The 20,016-nt window shown below is 44.6% G+C and overlaps 1 protein-coding gene across 1 annotated transcript; it reads left to right on the plus strand.

Moving 5' to 3' along the window:
- Positions 1-37: 37 nt before the first annotated feature.
- On the plus strand, positions 38-18,936 carry DLST (dihydrolipoamide S-succinyltransferase). Its single transcript, XM_081509235.1, has 15 exons — positions 38-109; positions 703-736; positions 3,474-3,522; positions 6,271-6,326; positions 6,456-6,530; positions 6,771-6,826; positions 7,330-7,441; positions 8,917-9,072; positions 9,441-9,517; positions 10,398-10,495; positions 13,782-13,912; positions 15,357-15,430; positions 15,722-15,805; positions 16,198-16,365; positions 17,355-18,936. Exons 1-15 carry the CDS (start codon positions 47-49, stop codon positions 17,487-17,489), a joined length of 1,368 nt encoding a protein of 455 aa, XP_081365361.1. The 5' UTR covers positions 38-46; the 3' UTR covers positions 17,490-18,936.
- Positions 18,937-20,016: the final 1,080 nt, after the last annotated feature.

Genomic DNA, 20,016 nt, shown 5'->3' on the forward strand with positions numbered 1-20,016 from the left:
CGGGCCCGATATCCGGTGTCCGCCCGCCCTCCGCTCCGCCGCCGTGATGCTGTCCCGGTCCCGCTGCGCGTCCCGGGCATTCAGCCGCTCGCTCTCCGCCTTCCAGAAGGTACGGTCCGACCGGGCCGGGACCCCCGGCGGGTGAGAAAGTCGCCGGCGGGCAGACGGGGGTGGGGTGGGGACGACAAGGGGCGTGGCGCGCCGGCCAGGCCGGGCACCAAGGGCACCGGGACGCGGAGGCCGCTGCCGCGGGGCTGGGCGGCCCGGAGCCGCTGTCGCCTCCGGGGCCGTCTTGTGGAGCCCAGCGGCCGGGCACCTTTCCCGCGGCCGCCGGCGCCGCGGCCCCTGCCGGACCCCACCCTCCGTCCGCGCGGGCGAAGGAGCCGCCCAGGGCCGCGCCTGCCCGGACACCAGACTCTATTAGAGCTCGGGGGTAGGCGCTGCGGAAGCCCCCGACTGGATGCGGGGGCCTCTTTTCCTCTCTGTTAAAAAGCCAGTGGGTTACCACTCCCGTGGGGGAAGGTTGAGATAGTCTGGCAGGCCCGGCGTCCCGCCCGCGCTGTTGCTGTTGCCTTTGCCTTTGGGAGGAGGCCTGAGGTTCACCTGTCACCAGTCCCGCGGGCAGCTTTGAGTCTGTACTTGAGAAAGCTGTTTCTTCCCTCACTTTTCATCTCGGGTGACAGACGTCTTCTTTCTCAACAGGGGAACTGCCCTCTAGGGAGACGTTCCCTGCCTGGTAAGTTCTGCCCTTTTGCCGTCCCCTAAAAATGCTCTCTCCTCCTCCTGGGCAGAGCCGCGTGTGAGGAAATCGGGTGCCTGTGTTGCTCCGCCTCGTGTTCAGAGAGAGAGAGAGGAGCCAAACAAAAGACTGTTTTATTTTATTTTTTTTTTTAGTTATTGATTTATTTGGCTGCAACGGGTCTTGGTTGAGGCACTTGGGAATCTAGTTCCCCGACCAGGGATGGAACGGGGATCGCCCCCCCATCCTCCCGGCCCCCCCCGCATTGATTGTAAGTGCCGAGTCCTAGCCACTGGAAGTCACCCCAAATGCTATTTAGTAACAGCTGCCGTTTGTTCATAGTTACTCAGTATCTACTTAGTGTCCGGCTCCTCTGCTGCTAGACACTCATAAGGGATATACAGCAGTGAAGGGGGGGCGGTTTCTCACCCTCCTGGAGCTTACAACCTAGTTAGGTAAAGACAATATGTAAATTGCTAAACAAATGGACTATCATGAATGCTGAAAAGGAAACAGATGAAGCTGGACACTGAAGCTGTGACCCAGAGGATGTGACAGGGGCCATCCAGATGAAGAGCAGGAGAAGGAAAGGGAATGGCATGTATAAAGTCCTTGAGGAAGGAAAGAGCTTGTCAATATTTTGGAACTAGCAAAAGAGATGATTTGGCCAGAGCATTTTGATTGAGGGAAAGCGTGGCATGAGATAGAAGATGGGAGAGAGACAAGTGGAAAGAATTCAGGTTTTTATCCCAATAGTTTTTTATATGCCTGGCATAAATATTCGTTGAATGAGTTAATTTTCTTGTGGGCATTCTGTGTGCCAAGTATTGTTCTGAGTGCTTTCTGTGCATTTTTTCAGTTACTCATCAAGAAACAGTAAAATAAATATTTTCTCTATTTTACAAATGTATGACTCAAGGCTAAGAGAGGTTAAGTGCCTTGACCAAGGTCACTCCGCCAACAATTGGTCAAGCCGGGTCTGCTCCTCAGCCTGAACTCTACTAACCCATCATATTATCATTTACTCATAATGAATAGATTATTTGTTGAATTCTCACTACATGCCAGACACTATGCTAGGTGGCAGGGGTAGAGGTGGTCTCTCCCCTCCAGGAGGGTACATAAGTACCCTTAATTACATAAGTACATGATTACATTGTGATTACTGTGAAAGAGAAGTAGAGGGTGGGATGATATAGCCAGGCTTGGGAAGGTGAAGAGTGAGGTGACACCATCAGTGAAGGCTTCCCCAGTGACATTTATGCCAAGTCTTAAAGAATATATAGTTGGCCAAGAGAACGATATTGTAGGCAAAGGGCATTGCTTATGCAAAGTTTTCAGACAGGAAGAGACATGTCCAGTCATAGAAATGGAAAAGAAGCTTGTCTGGAAGGGCTGGACAGAAATGTGTAAAGTTTTTGGACTTTATCCTTAGAGTCATGAGATCATAAGCACCTAGCACAGTGTTAGCTCATAGGGGACTCTCAGTAATAAACTCTTTAACTTGGAATTTTGAAAAATGTCAGTAAACATTTTCACCATTTTATAGACTGGCAGGACAATGGGAAGAGCCTTGTTCTTGCAGTTTGTGTTGTGGTTCAGGGCTTCTCCTTGGGCTAGCCACTTAACCTCCAAAAGCCCTGCTTATATATGAATTGAGAATAATGGCAATTGTCATTCCACTTCAGGGAGTGTGAGATGAAAATCAAAATGAGGTCATTATGTGAAAGCTTTTTATAAATTCTAAAGCACTGTACAAATGAAACTTGCTGTAGGATAAACTCTAAAGTGGACTTAGGGTTCCAAAAATCAGTATGGGCTACTTGCTGGCTGCAAGCTCATATACATGCTATGTTTGGGATTTGTACTGTAGTCGTTGGCTGTTGGATGTAAAGAGGTGACTTACTTGACTGAAACCTTGAGGATGTTTGTGGAGAGCTGGGACAAGAGAGAATTGTCTCCCATTTGGTATTTCCTGTGCCCATGGTTCAGAAAGAGTTGTTTCTGATCTGAAAAAACAAGACACATGAAAGAATATAATCAGGTGAAGCAGATAATAATGGTAATTAGTTGTCTGTTGAGACAGTGTGGTTATCTGTAATAAGGACAGTTGGTGGGGAAGAAAGGAGCTCTCACCTTGCTGAGTGTGACCAGAATGGAAGGTCTCGGCAAGAGTGGGAAGGTAGTAAACGGAAAGGAGATGTATTAGTTTGCTTGAGCAAGATGGAGACCTTGGGCCTGAAGTAACCTAGTCTTTGCTGTTGGGATTCAGGCAAACAAGACCTCCAGCTCAGTGCATTTTAAGTAACCAGGGAAACAAACTTGGACCAAATGCACTGCTTCTCTAGGCTGTGTGTAGTCACAGGATAAGCTATCATGTGTCTTTTTCAGGCTTCAGTTGTATTTGAAAACTTGGGAAGTAGAGGCATTCTATCATGAAAACATACAGAGATAATGAAAGTTTATGAATTTTGAGATAAATAAGATTATAGAATTCTCCCCTTTCTTGCTCAAACCCATTCCCCGAAGTCGCACACACCTGTTGTTCTCTGCCATTACGATTACTATGGTGGAAAGTTTAATAGGCAGGACTCTGTGTGATACAGATTATATTATTGCCTGCTGTTGATCCTGTTCTATCTCAGAGTTAGGGGGTGAACAACTTCTCCATTCCCAGCAGGTATCCTGTATGAGATAAAGAGTCGTTGGTTAAGAGTTGTTTTGTTTCTTGCAGGGATCTCCTTATGTCAGGGACCAGGTTACCCTGACAGCAGGAAGACTGTGTAAGTATCACTGGGAAGCAGAGATATGTGGACCCCGGGTATTGAAGACGCCAGTCTGACCATCTGCTTTCTTTCCTGTCTTTCAAGCCTAGTAATCAAGCTGGTTATATTGAGTCCCTCGACCTGACCTTGATGTCAATTTATGATATGAGCTTGAGCTTCCGCCCCATGTGAAGTGTGTGTGTGTCAGGACCAGGTGTTCAGATTATAATGAAAGTGAAGGTGGAATCCTCTTTTTATGGGAATAGATAGAAGGGTGCTCCTGAATATTCTGGTTGGATACAAGTGAAGCTGAAGGACCGGAGGTTACATTTATTATGGAGATTAAGAGCATCCTTTCGGTTGCATAGTTACGCATTTTAGAAATAGTAAAAGCAAGAGACTAGTCATTTAAGTCCTGGGACTTTGACTAGTGTAGAGGGAATGAATGCTACTATTGCATAATGCAAAATTTGGAGAGAGGCCACCCATGTGTGTTTCAGATTAACTTCTGCTTATGAATGTTGCTTAATGCTACTTTGCATTCCAAGTATTTTCAGGGTGGTAATAAGAGGATGCTCTTTAGTTTCCTGTTGAGCCGCTGTCAAGCTATTTTTCTCTATAGGTAGAATCTTCAAAATGAAGGGTCAGCCGATTGCTCCTTCTTCACTGTGCATTATTCATAAGTCTTTGACCTGTGCGTACCTTTTGATCTTGCAGTCCCTTTTCTAGGAATCTGTACGGAACTCCTAGTGTACCCATGTTTCTCAGAATGGTCAAACAACATTGGATTGGTTAGGCTATGCTATGTTTTATGTTCATTCTATAAGTGGGAAAAAACAGGTTATAAAATTATTCCTTTTGTATTATATGGTATAGTCCCATTGTAAATGTTCTTTTTGCTCTTTCTAAGTTTTCTGCTGTTAACATCTAATACTTTTGTAAATTAAAAATTATTTAGGGAGAGTCAAAGTGTGTTTCTCATCTACAGTTTAAATGAAAATTAGAGTGACCACAAATCCTATGCAATAAATACAACAAATAACTATTTGAAAGTAAATTATTTAAAAAACTCCTAAACTTTGATGAGGATCACAGATTAGGGTATTACTCTAATCTAGTAACTATGTATTGCATATTGTCTTTTTTCTGTGAATAAGGTACCTATTTTACTTAAAAATCTCTTATTGTAAAAATATGTTTGGTTTTATGTTTTTATTTAATAGGTTACACATTTACATGGTTCAAAAGTAAAAAGAGTGTCCGTGAGAAGATTTTATCCTGTTCTCCTGTGCTACTATATTCCTCTTCCCAGAGATAGTCAGTGTGCCAGGTTCTGGGTGTCCTCAGAGAGCAGTCTCTGCATTGACACGTTACCTGTTAGTTCTTGCCCATGAACATGTACCTATACATGGTTGGAAACTTTTATGCAGAACACTTTGTGTTCTGTATTTTTTTTAATAATACATATTTTCCCTTGATTTTACATAGAACTTAAAAATACCAAAGGCAACTTAAATCTGTTTCACTTTTTATTGTAAAGGTGCTCATTATAGAATATTCAGACAGTCCTGAAGTGTAGAAAGTGAAAGTTCCCATCAGTCCAAATAACTCTTCCAAAATGTGTGTGTATATGACAGATAACCACAGATACCATATATATCAATGTTTCTCACTCTCCAGTGGTAACCACTGTTCATGGTTTTGTGCATACAAAGTCATATCATTCTCCAGGTTACATTATTTCAAGTTAGTGTCATATCAGAGAATACCTTGCTCTTTTGAGGTTCCTCTTGAATGAGTCCAGAGTGAACTGATGTGCTGCCTTCTGGCAGGAGAACAGGAGATTATGAGGTTTTCAGTGGGTTTTGTTTGTTTGGGATTTTTTGTTTGTTTTGCATATAACACCTTGTTTTACTTGGAGAGAGGTCTCATCTTGCTGTCTTATCTAAATCTGTAATCACATAGACAGAAGTTCTGTTTTACGTGGCCTAGTGGCAAGTAGCCTGAGGGCACACAGTTTTATCTTACTTGGATTTAGTTAAAAAAAACCTAATCAGGAAGCTGAGTCCTTTTGTGGTTTTGCAAAGGACCACAGATAGTAAAGCATCTGCCTACAATGTGGGAGACCCGGGTTTAATCCCTGGGTGGGTTTAATCCCTGGGTTGGAAGATCTCCTGGAGAAGGAGATGGCAACCCACTCCAGTATTCTTGCCTGGAAAATCCCATGAACGGAAGAACCTGGTAGGCTGCAGTCCATGGGATTGCAAAGAGTTGGACACAACTGAGTGACTTCACACTTTCTAAAGGACCAAGATGCTATCTTTTTCTTCAAAGATGCAAACCTAAGTCTGTTCTGGAAGAGCTGGCATTTCACTGCAGCACATTTCACTCACCCAAGGGCCTCACTGCTTAAGGCACCCAAGTCATCCAGGCTTGACTCTAGACCTGCTGAGTCAGGGTCTCTGGGAATGAGGCCTAGACAGGTATGCTTTGAAAAAGTTCCCCAGGTAACAGTGATGGGTGCTTCTAGTCAAGAATCACTGGTTTAAAGAGAAGGTGAGAGAATCTAAAAAAGAGTGGATGTTTGTATAACTGACTCACTTTGCTGTACAGCAGAAACTAACACAATATTGTAAATCAACTGTACACCAATAAAAATTAATTAAAAACATAAAACAAAGGGAAGGTGATCCGTCATGCCTTATCTAGACTAAAATGTGAATGATTCACCTGTTAAAGGAGTTTACTTTTATGTTTGTTTTGTAGCATTAACAGCAGTAATATCTTCAGCGTTCGCTTCTTTAGAACTACAGCTGTGTGCAGTAAGTACCTTCAGCTCCCTGCGTTCTTGGGAATGGAATTTTAATGAGAAGAATAGCAATTGACTGAATTTAATGGCAGAAAAAAAAGGAGAAATATGGACTGCATGATTTCCCCCCCTCTTTTCCTAGAGGATGATGTGATTACAGTCAAAACCCCAGCGTTTGCAGAATCTGTCACAGAGGGGGATGTCAGGTGGGAGAAAGGTAAGATTTACTGCCTTCTCACTTCTTAAGTTTAAATATCTTTGAAAAGACCCCTTTACTCCCCTCACCTCCATGATAATCAGTGGAACCTGTAGCTCTGCCCTTTTCTTTACATGCAGTGTACTTTCCCCTGGCCTGTAGGAAAGAGGTCCTGTAACACCTGCCAAAGGGGATTTTATGGCTACTTTTCTTGTTACCCACTGCTCACCCCTAACAGGTAGCCTTTGACTCTCTTTTCAGCTGTTGGAGACACAGTTGCAGAAGATGAAGTGGTTTGTGAGATTGAAACTGACAAGGTAGGCTTGCCCTATTAGTGCCATCTTTTCATGATCTCCCCTTGGTTTCTTAACCTAATGAAAGGAACAGAGACTTAGTTGTTGTTTAAAGATAATTTTTAGCTGCCTCAGTTGTAAAATTGTTGGAATAGCTCAGTAAAAAGAAAAAAAAGCATTTAAAGTTTAATTTTAGATTGTTCTAGGTGTATGTGGTGTGTACTTTGATAGCTTTAGTTTTATAGCTTTTGTGTGTGTATACATGAACTGTTTCCAGTTGTTTTTTTATGTATCACTTGGAAACGCACTAACTGAATCTTGCTTTAATGTTTCTGAGAAAGGACAGACAAGATGAATCTTCACAGTAGCATTGATAACTCTTATTCTGAAAGTGTGGCCTTGATGTTTATGCAGGGTCTTGTATATCTGTGTTGCAACTCTTGTGACTCATTTGAGATTCTATACAATTAATTTTCTAATGCTGAGTAAAAACTTGGACTCTTTCTCCATCTGTCTTCCTTTTGAAGACCTCTGTGCAGGTTCCATCACCAGCAAATGGCGTGATTGAAGCTCTTTTGGTACCTGATGGGGGAAAAGTAGAAGGAGGCACTCCTCTTTTCACACTCAGGAAAACTGGCGGTAAAGAAGTTCTCCTGGTTGTCAAGGTCTCCAGTGTTCCCCCTTGGAATTGGGGCTGAGCATAATATACTAATTCCTTGATACATCAAGTACCATTTTGCACTCCCTCTGCTTTTAGTGAGGCAGTAAGAGGAGAGGTATATATATAGTGTGTGAAGTTTAAATGTCAAGTTTTAGAAGAAAAGGGTATTAAAGTAAACCTCACAATAGTGTTCTTTCTGGTGCTGGACCTTTTCTTAAATAGGAAGGAAGAAGATTCTAGAGATAGTGTTTTTTTTTCCCATCCCCTCCCCCCACCCTGGCCGCAGAGTAACATGGGGGCTTTAAAAATAATCCAAATGCCCAGATTCTGAGGCCAAGGGATTCTGATATATTAAATCTGGGGTTTTCAGATCCTGGTTATCTATCATAGTTTTTGTTATTGTCTTTAGCACTCTCCAGGTGATTCTGATACACAGCCAGGGCTGGAAGCCAGTATTCTAAAGTGAGAAGAAGTAGTGTTTCATCATGTCTATTATGGAGAATTTTGGAGTAGTTTTTTCACATCTATTCTGTCACAACATTTTTTAGGGAGGGTTGAATTTTTCTTGGGAAGACATGAGAAATGAATTTATATTGGATCTTATAGTCAGTATATTAGAAATTAGGAAAGAAAACTTTTGATTCTTAGTTAAATGCTGTAACTACTAAAGTCTATTTCATGGTTAAGATAGTTAAGCAGAAAGATGGTAGATTGCATCATTATGTTCGATCAGGATAAGATCAGAAGCCCAGAATGGAAAGAACATACAGTAGAAGACTAGGGAATAAGATTGATTCTTCTAGTTGGGGAATTTCATCTTCTGACCATTCCTTAAGAGGGTGTTCTTCTGATTTAAATATAAACCCAGATGGTGATATCCAAATGGGTAAAATAAAAAAATATTTTAAGTTGTGAATTTCATTGATTGACCACCTCATTGGTTTCTGAGAGTTATTCTAGATAAAATGCTTTGAACTCTGAAGTCTAAATGTGTTCTTAGATTATTTAAGTGTTTATTTTTTAATAGTTAAGAGAGTTCTTCCACATGTGATATTCCACAATCAGTATTATTGTAACTGGAAAGTTGTTGCTTTTATGTGTGTGTTTCAGCATCTAAAATTGCTGGGTTTCTTTTGCTTTGAAGTCTGTTACCATTGACTTAGGTGCTTTGAAAGTACTGGCTGAATTTGATGACTAATAGATATTTATGCAAGCAGGAAGGCAGCTGAATTCAGTCAGTTATCTAATGTAGGACATCTAGGAGTCCTGGGGAAAGAACAGTGCCTTAAATCACTGTGTCTCTCATAGCCTTACACGTATAGCGGGTACTCAGGAAGCATTTGTTAATTGATGAGAGAGAGAGCTTTTGCTTCTAAATTCTACTTAGTATCTGCAGTTTGGTTGCTTTCCATTCCACATAGTGCCAATGGCATCTATTTTTCTTGTTTTCCAGCTGCTCCTGCTAAGGCCAAGCCAGCCGCAGCCCCTGCTGCCGCAGCCCCAAAAGCAGAACCCACAGTGTCTGCGGTTCCTCCTCCCCCTGCAGCATCTATACCCACTCAGATGCCACCAGTGCCCTCGCCCTCACAACCACTCACTAGCAAACCAGGTAAGCCTCTGCCTCCCACACGTCTTCTACAGGAGACCATCTCATCTAATGTCACGTTCCCTCAGAGGGCAAAGTCTAAGACTAATTATGGCTTTGGACAGGCTTCATTAGCTGCGTTGTAGAAGAAACTCTAGACTTTGTATCAGAAGACCTGAGTTTGCATCTCAGCTTTCTGTGTATAGCTGTGTGACCTTAGACTAGTTATTTAACTTCTCTGACCAGATTGTTCATTTGTGAAGTAGGAATGATACAAATATATCTCAGCATACCTTGAAGATTAAGTGACAAGTGCAGTGTGAAAGCATGGGCATATACTCAAGTAAATGTTTCTCATTTTCTGATGCAGTGTACCCTCTCTTCATTTACAGTGTCTGCTGTAAAACCCACTGCTGCCCCTCCAAGAGCTGAGCCAGGAGCTGGTATAGGTCTGCGTTCAGAACATCGGGTAAGCCTCTAAGGACCACTTCCCAGAAAGAAGCCGAGGAGCAGTGTTGAGATTAATAAAATATGGGTATGCTCTACCTGCCTTTGAGTGGCCGGCAGCTGATTCCCTTGGCCTGGCAAGGAAATTCAGTTTAGGGAGTGACTTGTTCATTCACATGACTGTCAAATGATAAGACTAGAACTGGAGGTCTTCTGAACACTTGTCCATTGGTTTTTTCCCCCATTCTGTCATGCTACCACTGAAGTGCTGTGGGTGAGAAAGGTATATGCAGGGGATGGTAGCCTAGTAACGCTTCTCTTCCCTTCCACGATAACACAAACTTCAGAGAGGTGGTTTAGTGAGCTCTATTGCTGTCCTTCCGGAATGCTTAGCTGAGGGCTGCCCAGTGGCAGTCAGGGGCAGACATAAAACCTCAAGGAAGTATGGTCAAGAGTGTGGGTTCCTCTGCCTGAGAATACCTCCTAAAAATACTATAGCCTCAAAAATGTGTTGCTTCTGAGTTTCCATTCCACAAGTAGCAATTCTCATGCAAGTCTTTATCACCAGAAATTGCCTTTTCTATAATAACTCTTGGGCTGGCTAGCACACTCTTCCTTTCCATAAGTTGGTTTTGATTTTTAAACCAAACCATTTCCTGGGCCTCTATTCTTCATCAGACTTCAGGGCACATCTGAGTGAGTAGTTTTTGTCTATGTTTCCTTGTTCTTGCTCAGAGGAGCAAGCCACCACAGGAAAGAGGAAGCCTGTATCTCTTCCTGTATTTAGATACTACAGTCCTTAATTATCCCCTCCTAGCAAGCCCAGTGCTCCTGCAGACTAAGTGGAAGAACTAGGCCCAAAGACACCAGGTTGGTAATACTTGTCCCACTTTCCCTTTTAGGAGAAAATGAACAGGATGCGGCAGCGCATCGCTCAGCGTCTGAAGGAGGCTCAGAACACCTGTGCGATGCTCACCACTTTCAATGAGATTGACATGAGGTGAGAGCTCTAGTCCTCCTCCTTCCTGTGCTCTTTTTCTTGCAAAACACTTGAACTTTCCCAAAACTAACTTAACAGGAAAGAAGTACTTCTTTGCACTGTTTCTTGACTTACACAGAGTGACCCACTGGTTTCATTCTTTGATTGACTTTCCTAATACTATGCCTGCCTCTTCTGTGACCTAAAAAACTTAGCCTTGTAGATTTATACCTGAATCTTGTGATTTCTGATAAACGAGGCTGGTAATAGTCTTAAACTCTAATGACCACTGTTACCAAGTAGAGATAGGGGAGCCAGGCCGACAAGGCTCCCCTTCAGGGTGGAGAATCATTTGACAGCATGCCCAGAGTCAGGGGACCATACCCTGCTTCCTTCTCATTGTGACTGCTCCTTAGGTGTGTTCCAAAGCGACTCAGGATTGAGTGGGTAGAAAGGCATAGGCTTTTCATATCTTTCACCTTTCTCAACTTTGGTAATGAAATGGGAAGCAAGTTTTGCTTTTAAAGAAAAAAATCTCAGACTATTAACCAAAGGGGCTGATTCAGTATGCCCATTTCTATAGTGAGCTAATTGTTGACTCACTTTTCTTCTTCAAGACTTTGTTTACAGGTGTAGGGAAGAGAATGTAGTTAAAGTCAACAGACAGTTTTTGAGTGCTTAGTGTGCACAAGATATTACTCTATATTTTGGTGGGATGCAAAGATGAGTGAAAAAGAACCCTTAGCCTAGAGTTACCATCTTGTTGGATAAACGCAAAGTAAAATCTAGAAAAACAAGTATCAGAAAGATACAAAAAGTGTGAGGTGGAGAAGAGAATGAGATTGTTTGTTTCTGAGGTGGAGGTAGGGGTCAGGAGAGGCTTCCTGGAGAAAAAGATCTTTAAGGGGCCTTAACAATTCACATTTTGACGTAGTGGAGGGATGTCATTCCAGAAGATGTTAACAATGTGGACCTGGCACAGAAAGGAAAGTACAGGACACATCTGAGAAACAATCACTGTGAGGAAGATGTGTAGGAAAGAATGGTAAAGAAAGTTGGATCCATATTTCAGAATGTTTTAAGGGCCAGGATAAGAGTTCATATCTAATACAGGAAGCAAAATCATCAAGTCTTTAGGTCATCTCTTTTCTTTTTATCCCAAGTGCTTAGTGTGCTAATCTGCATTTCACTAGGGTAAATGGTTTCCTTTGGAAGGGGTCTGAAAGGTGTAGAGAGGGAGATGGTTTAGTGACAGCATGCTGTAGCATTGTTCCCAGAGTAGGGTTCTGTGGTCCATTACACTGGATGTCATCCATTCTATTGTGAAGCTTCCCCAAAAGACTAGACGTCATCCAAGCCAAAGATTTCTCTTCTGTCCATAGGATGTAGGGAAGGACCTTGACTAATGAATCACAAAGGCTGCAGCTTATGTTTCAGTGCATTAGGGCCAAATTGTACACAAATTGAATTGGGTTTTGAAATTCTACCCAATTCCTTAAGACAAAACATGTAAATATTTGTGGCCTTGAAAGATGCAGTTGGCCCAACAGCTTTGATTGAAAAGTAAGTACAGTAGTTGGATCTCCTTTCAGCAGCTAATCGAGGTGTCACTTAATGATGGCCTGGGGTCCCTCTGCAGTCAGTAATCTGGTTTAGATTGAGTGCCCTTTGGGTCTTGTGCTGATCAGCTAACCCATAAGGGGCGTTTCTGAGGCCTCCTCCTCTCCCCTGTTGTCCTAGCCTCTGCCTCCAAGGACAGAACTCTGAAATAGAAACTACTTAATGACCAGACAATAGCATTTGGGCAGTTTTGAGAGCAGAGATGTTTATCACTTCTCTTTCCCTCTTCTGCAGCTCTTGTGTCTTGGGAACCAGTAATGTCTTTAGGGTGGTAATCCTAGCACTAAATGTAGTTAGACTCAGGAAAACAAACATTCTAAACCCAATCAGTCCCCCTAGGAAAACTTCCGTTTTAAAAAAACAAGAGGTCTAAAGAGGGGAGTTAAAGTTATACCATCTTATCTTTCGCGCTAATGTCAGATTAGGCCATTATAGGGAGAAAGAGAAAACTGAGCATTTGGGCCTGAGATAAAGTTAAATTCAATTTCCCTCACGGAACTGTCTTCCCATAAATATGGAGATTTCTGCAGCAAAATGATGGGAAAGCCATTTCCAGCTAACTCTAGTATATGTGTTGTATGTTTGTGAAAAACCAGCCCCAAAAGAACAAAGATTGGTCACACTGTACAGGTTTCCCAGCAGCCTTGCTGCTTACACTTTAAAAAGCTTATGTCTACACATGGTCACTTTTCTAAATAGCAAGGAAACTATGTCCATTAAATCAATTTTAAGGGCAAGAACTGTGTATTATCTTTATGTCTTAGTGCCTTACATTGACCACCATGTGTGGTGGGTGTTAGTGCCCATTTGAAGGGACTAAGCAGATGGAACTGCTCACTCTGGGAAGATGCATAGATCTACTGACTTCCTCACGAGCCTAACACAACACTGGATTGTATCCATCCATAGGTAGTCAAGACTGCTTTTGCTCACATGAAACCTGTGCACCTGTGTGGTTTGGGGTTTTTTTTGTTTTCATTTGTTAGGAATGTCACAGGAAGTCATAATTAGGTTTGGTGATATTTTGCAAATAAATCAAACAAGAAATATTTAATGAAAAAGTTAGTTGCTCAGTCATGTCTGACTCTTTGTGACCTCAAGGATTGTAGCTCACCAGTCTCTTCTGTCCATGGACTTCTCCAGGCAAGAATACTGGAGTGGCTTGCCATGCCCTTATCCAGGGGATCTTCTCAACCAAAGGTTCAAACTCAGGTCTCCTGAATTGCAGGCAGATTCCTTACCATCTGAACCACCAGGGAAGCCTATTTAATAAAAAGAATGGTGCTTATTTTGTGGACTTTATGCTTTTAAGAAAACAAAACAAAACTACTTCCAGGGTAGATAGCTCATGAATTCAGTGTAGCTAGAAGTCACTTTCTCGTCCAGGGTGAGGCTGTTGATGCACTGTATGAACTCTCATTCATTTTGTCTGTCTCAAAATCTCTGACTTCTGGAGCATGAAAACGTCCTTACACAGAGTGGATCTGATTCCCTTGGATACAGATTTTTAAAGGAATGAAGTAATTGTGTTAACCTCTAGTGGACTATTTCAAAACTTGAACTTAGACAGATGGTCCAGAGTAAGGGAAAACTTTAGCCAGTTGTATACCTGGAGTTAGAAACCAGTGTGAAAGTCAGAATTGAGGCTTCTTTTGTGGTCAGTTTGTTTTGTAATGTGTTCTTGCAGTAACATCCAGGAGATGCGGGCTCGGCACAAAGATGCTTTTCTGAAGAAACATAACCTCAAACTAGGCTTCATGTCAGCATTTGTGAAGGCCTCAGCCTTTGCCTTGCAGGAGCAGCCTGTGGTAAATGCAGGTGAGTTTGTGGTGGCCAGAATCAACAGAGGTCCTGGGGGTATGTGTGTAAGTACAGAAATGCTCCCCCACGCTCAAGACACAAAGACGATGGTCCTCAAGACACAAAGACGATGGTCCTCCGACTGAAGCTTCTTATTTCACATGTGTGAGAACTTGAGTACCTTTCCGAGGGATTTCTGGACTGACCTTCCTGAATGGGCATCACGAGTGCTTCCTCCCCACCAGCCGGACAGAACAGGTTCCCTTCCCAGTGCAGAGCTTGGCAGCTGCTCTGGCGACAGGCAGTTTTGAGCCAGTCTGTTTCTCCAAGCTTCTCTTGTCAATGTGGAAACTCATGTTGTGGCTGGTGCCCACCCTGTCACAAGCCCGGTTATCTTGGGACCTGACTTATATACTTGGCATAGCTCCAGGGTGACCTTTGATTTCTGGTCAGTGGACTTCACTGGAAGGCCTTGGGCTTGGCCCCTCTTTTGTGGGCTTGGTGCTCATTTTCCTTACTTTTTGCTCACCTACACCATTGAAATGTTGACTTAAGCAGTTCTTTTCTCCACTGAGACAATTCTCCATGTCCTTGGAAGATTAGAGAGAGGACATTGGGCACTTTTGCAACGCTCAGCAGTGCAGGGTCCTGAAACGTCTAGAAATAGAAGTCCTAATCCCTTCCTCCAAGTGGTGTGCCCTCAGGTAGGGGAAGGGCTTTGTTTCATCCAAATGTGAAACCTCTTTACTTCTTCCATTCTTATGCTTCCTGATGACTCTCTCCATCTCTTCTGCCTGCCCATACATGTAGGCATTTCTCAGAGTTCCCTTGGCCTCTTTCTCACTTTATATGCTTTTCTGGGGTGTCTTATCTACAAAAAAACATAGAATTCCTATGGAAAAGATTCTCAAGCCTGTATTTTCTCATGAGCACCAGACCTAAATTCTTAGCTCGTGGTTTGCTCTCTCAGGCTAGCATATTAAAGACAGACCACACTGCTTCCTACCGAGTCTTCTGGAAAGAGGCTTCCCTCGCTCCTTGTGGCGAGTGAGCAGCAGAATGGGCAGCATCCCCCCACTTCCACTTCCTTTACTAACTTGCCCTTTCTGGGGGGCACTTTTAAACCTGCCATTAGCTGAGGGAGGGCTGGAGTAGAGCTGGTGAATGAGAACTTGGGCACATACTTACCCTGTGTTAGCCTGTGTACTGATCCTTCTCAGGGCTGCCAAGGAGACAGATGCTCCTGTGCTCAAGCTTAGTCAGGACACCTGGGAGAAGTTATGATTGGTTGGCCTGGGAGTAAGAGGAGTGCCGGCTGCTGCTTGTAATGTGGTGGTTTTTGTGCTGGCTGGTCAGTCCACACTGTACGAAGCACCTCAGATTTTCACTCTATTAATGCAAATGTTCCCTCACTAGCCTCGGCCTGGGGAGTTGTATGTAATGCGTGTTTTCTCTCTCATAGTGATTGACGATGCAACCAAAGAGGTGGTATATAGGGATTATATTGACATCAGCGTTGCGGTGGCCACCCCTCGGGTATGTTGGAGCAAGAAATGGGGAGCTCTGGTCTTTGAAGAAGCAGACCTCTTTGAGAGATTTTTTTTCTGGGATTTCATTTTTCTAGAAGGGAGGTACTTGAAGAATAAACCTGTTTTTGACCATACCACATTCTTTTATCTTTTGCAAGTCTAAATATTTCAGACTACATTAATCACGTTGAGTAATTAAGATAGTCTAGGGCGGGGAGACCTTTGGCTTGAATCAAGAGCATTGTAACTATAAAGGGTACTATTAATTTATACCTGAAAAGAGCTTTTCACTCATCAGGGTCTAGTGGTTCCCGTCATCAGGAATGTGGAAACGATGAATTATGCTGATATTGAGCGAACCATCAGTGAACTGGGAGAGAAGGTAAAATGGAAGAGTGTGTGTGAGCTGCGGGGCAGGTCAGGGAAGAGAGCCTGGGGAGGCTGGGCCAGTGAGTGGTGCTTAGGGAGCTGGAGCCTCCCTTTGTTGTGAAAGGAGGACGTGGCCCCTGAGAACCGCAGTCACGAGCGAGAGCTGAAGTGCAGCTCTGGTGGAGCTTATGGTGCTCTTGTGAGTGAAGATCTCATCTCATCCAGTTAAACCTGCTCAGAAAAGGAAAGGTCCCGGTGTCCTTTCCTCCGGCCTATTAACTAGTCACAGGCATCTCAGTTAAAGATAGAACTTGGACTGTTGATTCAGATGTGAGCCTTCCGGACTTCCTTTAGGTGGAGGAAGCTGGGTTGACATTACCTTTCAATTATAAAATCTGTTTTTAGGCCCGGAAGAATGAACTTGCCATTGAAGATATGGATGGTGGTACTTTCACCATCAGCAATGGAGGTGTTTTCGGCTCGCTCTTTGGAACGCCCATCATCAACCCCCCTCAGTCTGCCATCCTGGGCATGCATGCCATCGTTGATAGGCCAGTGGTCGTGGGAGGCAAGGTAGGAACCATCACCATTAATGTCCCAGCAGCTACCTGATGAGGTGAGGGAAGTCTTAACTGAATGCTCAGTAAAGATTCGCTGTAATTTCAGGCATAAGTTGAATCTCTTCGTTTCTAATTAATAGCTAAGGCATTGGTTCTCAAATTGTGTGTGGAACAGCAGCACCTGGGAACTTGATGGAAATGCAAACTCTTGGCCCCTTCCCAGACCTAGTGAAGCAGAGAGTACAGATGGTTCTGAGGCACGTTAAGGTTTGAGCACCGTTGAGCTGAGAAAGCTTGCTCCTTCATCTGGAACTAGTCAACAGGCTTCCTTCTCTAGGGAGTGTTGGGGGTACCATTGAAGGTGTGGTCCTTCTCTTGGGAAGAGGAGGACAGCAGTGCAGAGCCACTGTCAGCCTGCCCAGTTGTAGTGACGAGGCTTAGAGCTTTTCTGGGAGTCAGGGAAGGAGGTCAGAGGGTCTTGAGCTGGCCCCACAAGATATGTTGGTAGGAAAATGTTTTCTGGGATCCCTGTGTTTAGAACCTTTTGAAGTCCCTAACTCCTTGAATCCAAAAATTGTAGATATCTGCTGAAAATGCTCATATTCCCAACCTTGCATAGCGTTTCAGAGAATTTGTGGACCCCAGGTTAAAAAAAAAAATTACTATTATATCTTTAAAGAAAAAACTGCAGTAGCCAAAATTGAAGAGGAACTTTTCTTTGTAGATGGCAGACAAGTGAGAGGGCAGAGCATGGTTTTTATTTAAAGACAGTTATAAGGAGACTCCTGTTTTCTTGGGTTAAACTTTTTGTTTTTGAGTATGGAGCCTTGGACTCGGGGTCTGGCTTGGTCTTTGAACACATTGTATCTAGAAGCAACAAAGCAAAGTAGGAAAGTCTCCGGACCTGGGGGCTACCTGTGGGCTGTGCTTTGTCATCTCCCCCCTCCATCAGGGCTTCTCTGCCCCACTGCAGATAGACCTGTCGACCTCTCTTCCCTGTAGGTGGAGGTGCGGCCCATGATGTACGTGGCCCTGACGTATGATCACCGGCTGATCGACGGCAGAGAGGCTGTGACTTTCCTCCGCAAAATCAAGGCAGCGGTAGAGGATCCCAGAGTCCTCCTACTGGACCTTTAGGAGGACGCCTTGTGCCCTACACAACCATGCAGGAACTGAAAACCAGTCTTCTCCCTGTCCCCTCACAGGCCCCAGGTTAGCCTGGTGACAGACAGGCACATGCTGTTGGCCTCAAGCAAGGAAACCAGGGCACTATGAAACCAGCAGTCGCAGGTCTCTCTTGGTGTTCCTGCCAGGCTCTCTCCCTCTCTGCACCCTCTCCTACACTCAAATATCTGATTTCCTTAGGCTTGAGGGAGAGAGAGAGCCTTAATGAATGCTCGTTATTATTCCTGCCTTTCCTCCCATCAGCCCTCCACAGAGATGATTTCGCTTTCCTCCTGTCCAGTACACTATAGGGAAACTGCCGGGGACCACATGATAAGTTTCTATCTTTTGAACATCTGTTCTCCAGAGACGCCTAGGAGGGTGCTCTGCCTCCCAGGCTCGGAGCAGCGTCTGTCCTGGCTGTGCACGTCCTCGTTTGATTCCACCCGTGTGGAGGTACTGACCACAGGCCACGGGGTGCTGCTTGCTTAAGTGGCACCCGCATTCTCAGCTCTCATTGTCTAAAAGCTGCCTCTTCTACCTCTTCCAGGAAGCACATGCTGGGGGATCTGGAGGGGCAGAACGGGGGAGTAGGCAGCGTTGAGGTGGGAGAGGGCAGTTGTTGCAAATGAGACTGGAGCAGAACCCAGGCCTGCTCTCACACTCTCCGTCATAACTCGGCACCAGGAAGACCCATTTTGGCACAGGCGCACACAGCTGTGGTTGTGCCGACCTTTCCAGGCTGCTAGGAACCACTTCTACCACCTTGTTCTCACTTAGATGCTAGCGCCTCTTGGCAGGGAGACAGAGCGTGTCCCAACCTCGGGCTGCATGGCTCCTGGTAGAGATTGGCGTGAAGGTGACTTCCTGTGGACTGGCTCAGATTTTCTTGAGCTTTTAAATTCCGTTGGTATAAACCTGTGAGCTGCAGAGGCGGTTCTGTTCCTTCCTGTGTCAATGCCCTTCAGGAGCGGAGCCTTAGCTCTTCCTCTATAGAACACAGGTCTGTTGGAAGATAGATTGTGGTGGAAACCAGCCCAAGATGCTCGTACACAGTGGGAAAAGGCCAGTGTCACCTCTGAGGTACTGCCTTGGGTCTCGGCACTGACATTGGAATTCTTCAGAGCATGGTTAAATGCACACATCTTGTCAGGAAAGTTACTGGGCTTCATCACGTAGTATCCAACTGCATCGAGGCCTGAGGCTGCTGACCCTTGACAACCGGGAGCCATTTACTTAGTGTGGAGTGCCCATTTGTATCTTGAACGAAGAAGCAAGGCCTGGGGGTTGGGTGAGGGGAGGGGTGGGAGCCAGTACTGAGTGCCTGCAGCAGCTACTATGTCTTCACTATTCAGAACTTGTAACTAAAATATTTAAAGAAACTGATTTTAAATGCAAATTAAAGGGCAAATGTTCGCAACCAGTGTTCCTGCTTCTGTACTTCTTTTGGTTACTGAGGTTGTACTAATGAAGACAAACTTGTTCCCCCCACTGCTTGAGGCCCCTTCAAATGCTGACATTTACATTTTGGTGAGGCCTCCTGTTATTTCTGGGATGGGCTGGGGAGAGGTGGAGCGACTGATAATTTCACATTTTGCAGTTGATGGCCACATGGGTACCCAGATACTCAAGGTTGGTCAGAACAAAAGAGGGTAGATCACCTCCTTGGGGCAGTGGTTTGTGAGGGCTAGCAGATGGGCCTGAGAGCTGATGTGTGCGGAGTACCTGTGACGGTGCCTGGTAGTGTCCAGGCTGAAACAGCCTGGCTGTTCCCCACGCAGTGCCCGCCTGCTGACCTTGCTCGCAGTGATACCATCTTTATATGAAGGTCTGTCACAGGATCAGAGTGGCTCCTAGAGGGTAGAACTAGAGCTAGTAGGGAGAAGAAACGTGGGTTCAATGAAAGAACTTTAGAATGATCAGGTCTGGGGCGTGGAGCTACAAGCTTTCATATCTTTAGTAAATCTACAAAGGAGGTATATTTAGCCCCGTTTTTATCAAATGGAGACAGACTGTAAGCCCTGCTGGGACCACAGTTCTAAACCCAGGGCCTAGCAGAGTGCCAGATGTGCAGTACTTATTGCACAAATGAGGCCCAGAAGTTCCAGAGGCAACTCGCGCTCATACAGTGCTTGGAGGTAGTCTGGCCTGACTTAGGGAGTGTAGTAGAAGGAACAGACTTGTGAGCGGACTCCGCCAGGCTCTGGCCAGGTCCTCTCGTTTACCTCCTTGAATTCCAGTCTTCTCAGGAGCCACCATGTGGTCAAGGGGTTACTGTGAGGATTGGACCCCCACCCGCAAGCACCATGACCTTTGAAGACTTTCCTGTTTATGTCCCACAGAGCCCAGTATCCCCTACCTGCTGGGACTTTTCTGTGGGTTCACAGCTGCTCTGTGGGGTACAGGCTGGCATGCTGTTCACTACCAGCCCTGCTTCCTCCTTCCTAGCAGGTTCTGAACACACTCTTGGTTATCATGGAGCTCCTCTGGGGGAACCCTC

This window comes from Giraffa tippelskirchi, chromosome 7 (assembly GCF_054371585.1).
Source record: "Giraffa tippelskirchi isolate mGirTip1 chromosome 7, T2T-mGirTip1v1.2.pri, whole genome shotgun sequence".
Taxonomy (NCBI): Eukaryota; Metazoa; Chordata; class Mammalia; order Artiodactyla; family Giraffidae; genus Giraffa; species Giraffa tippelskirchi.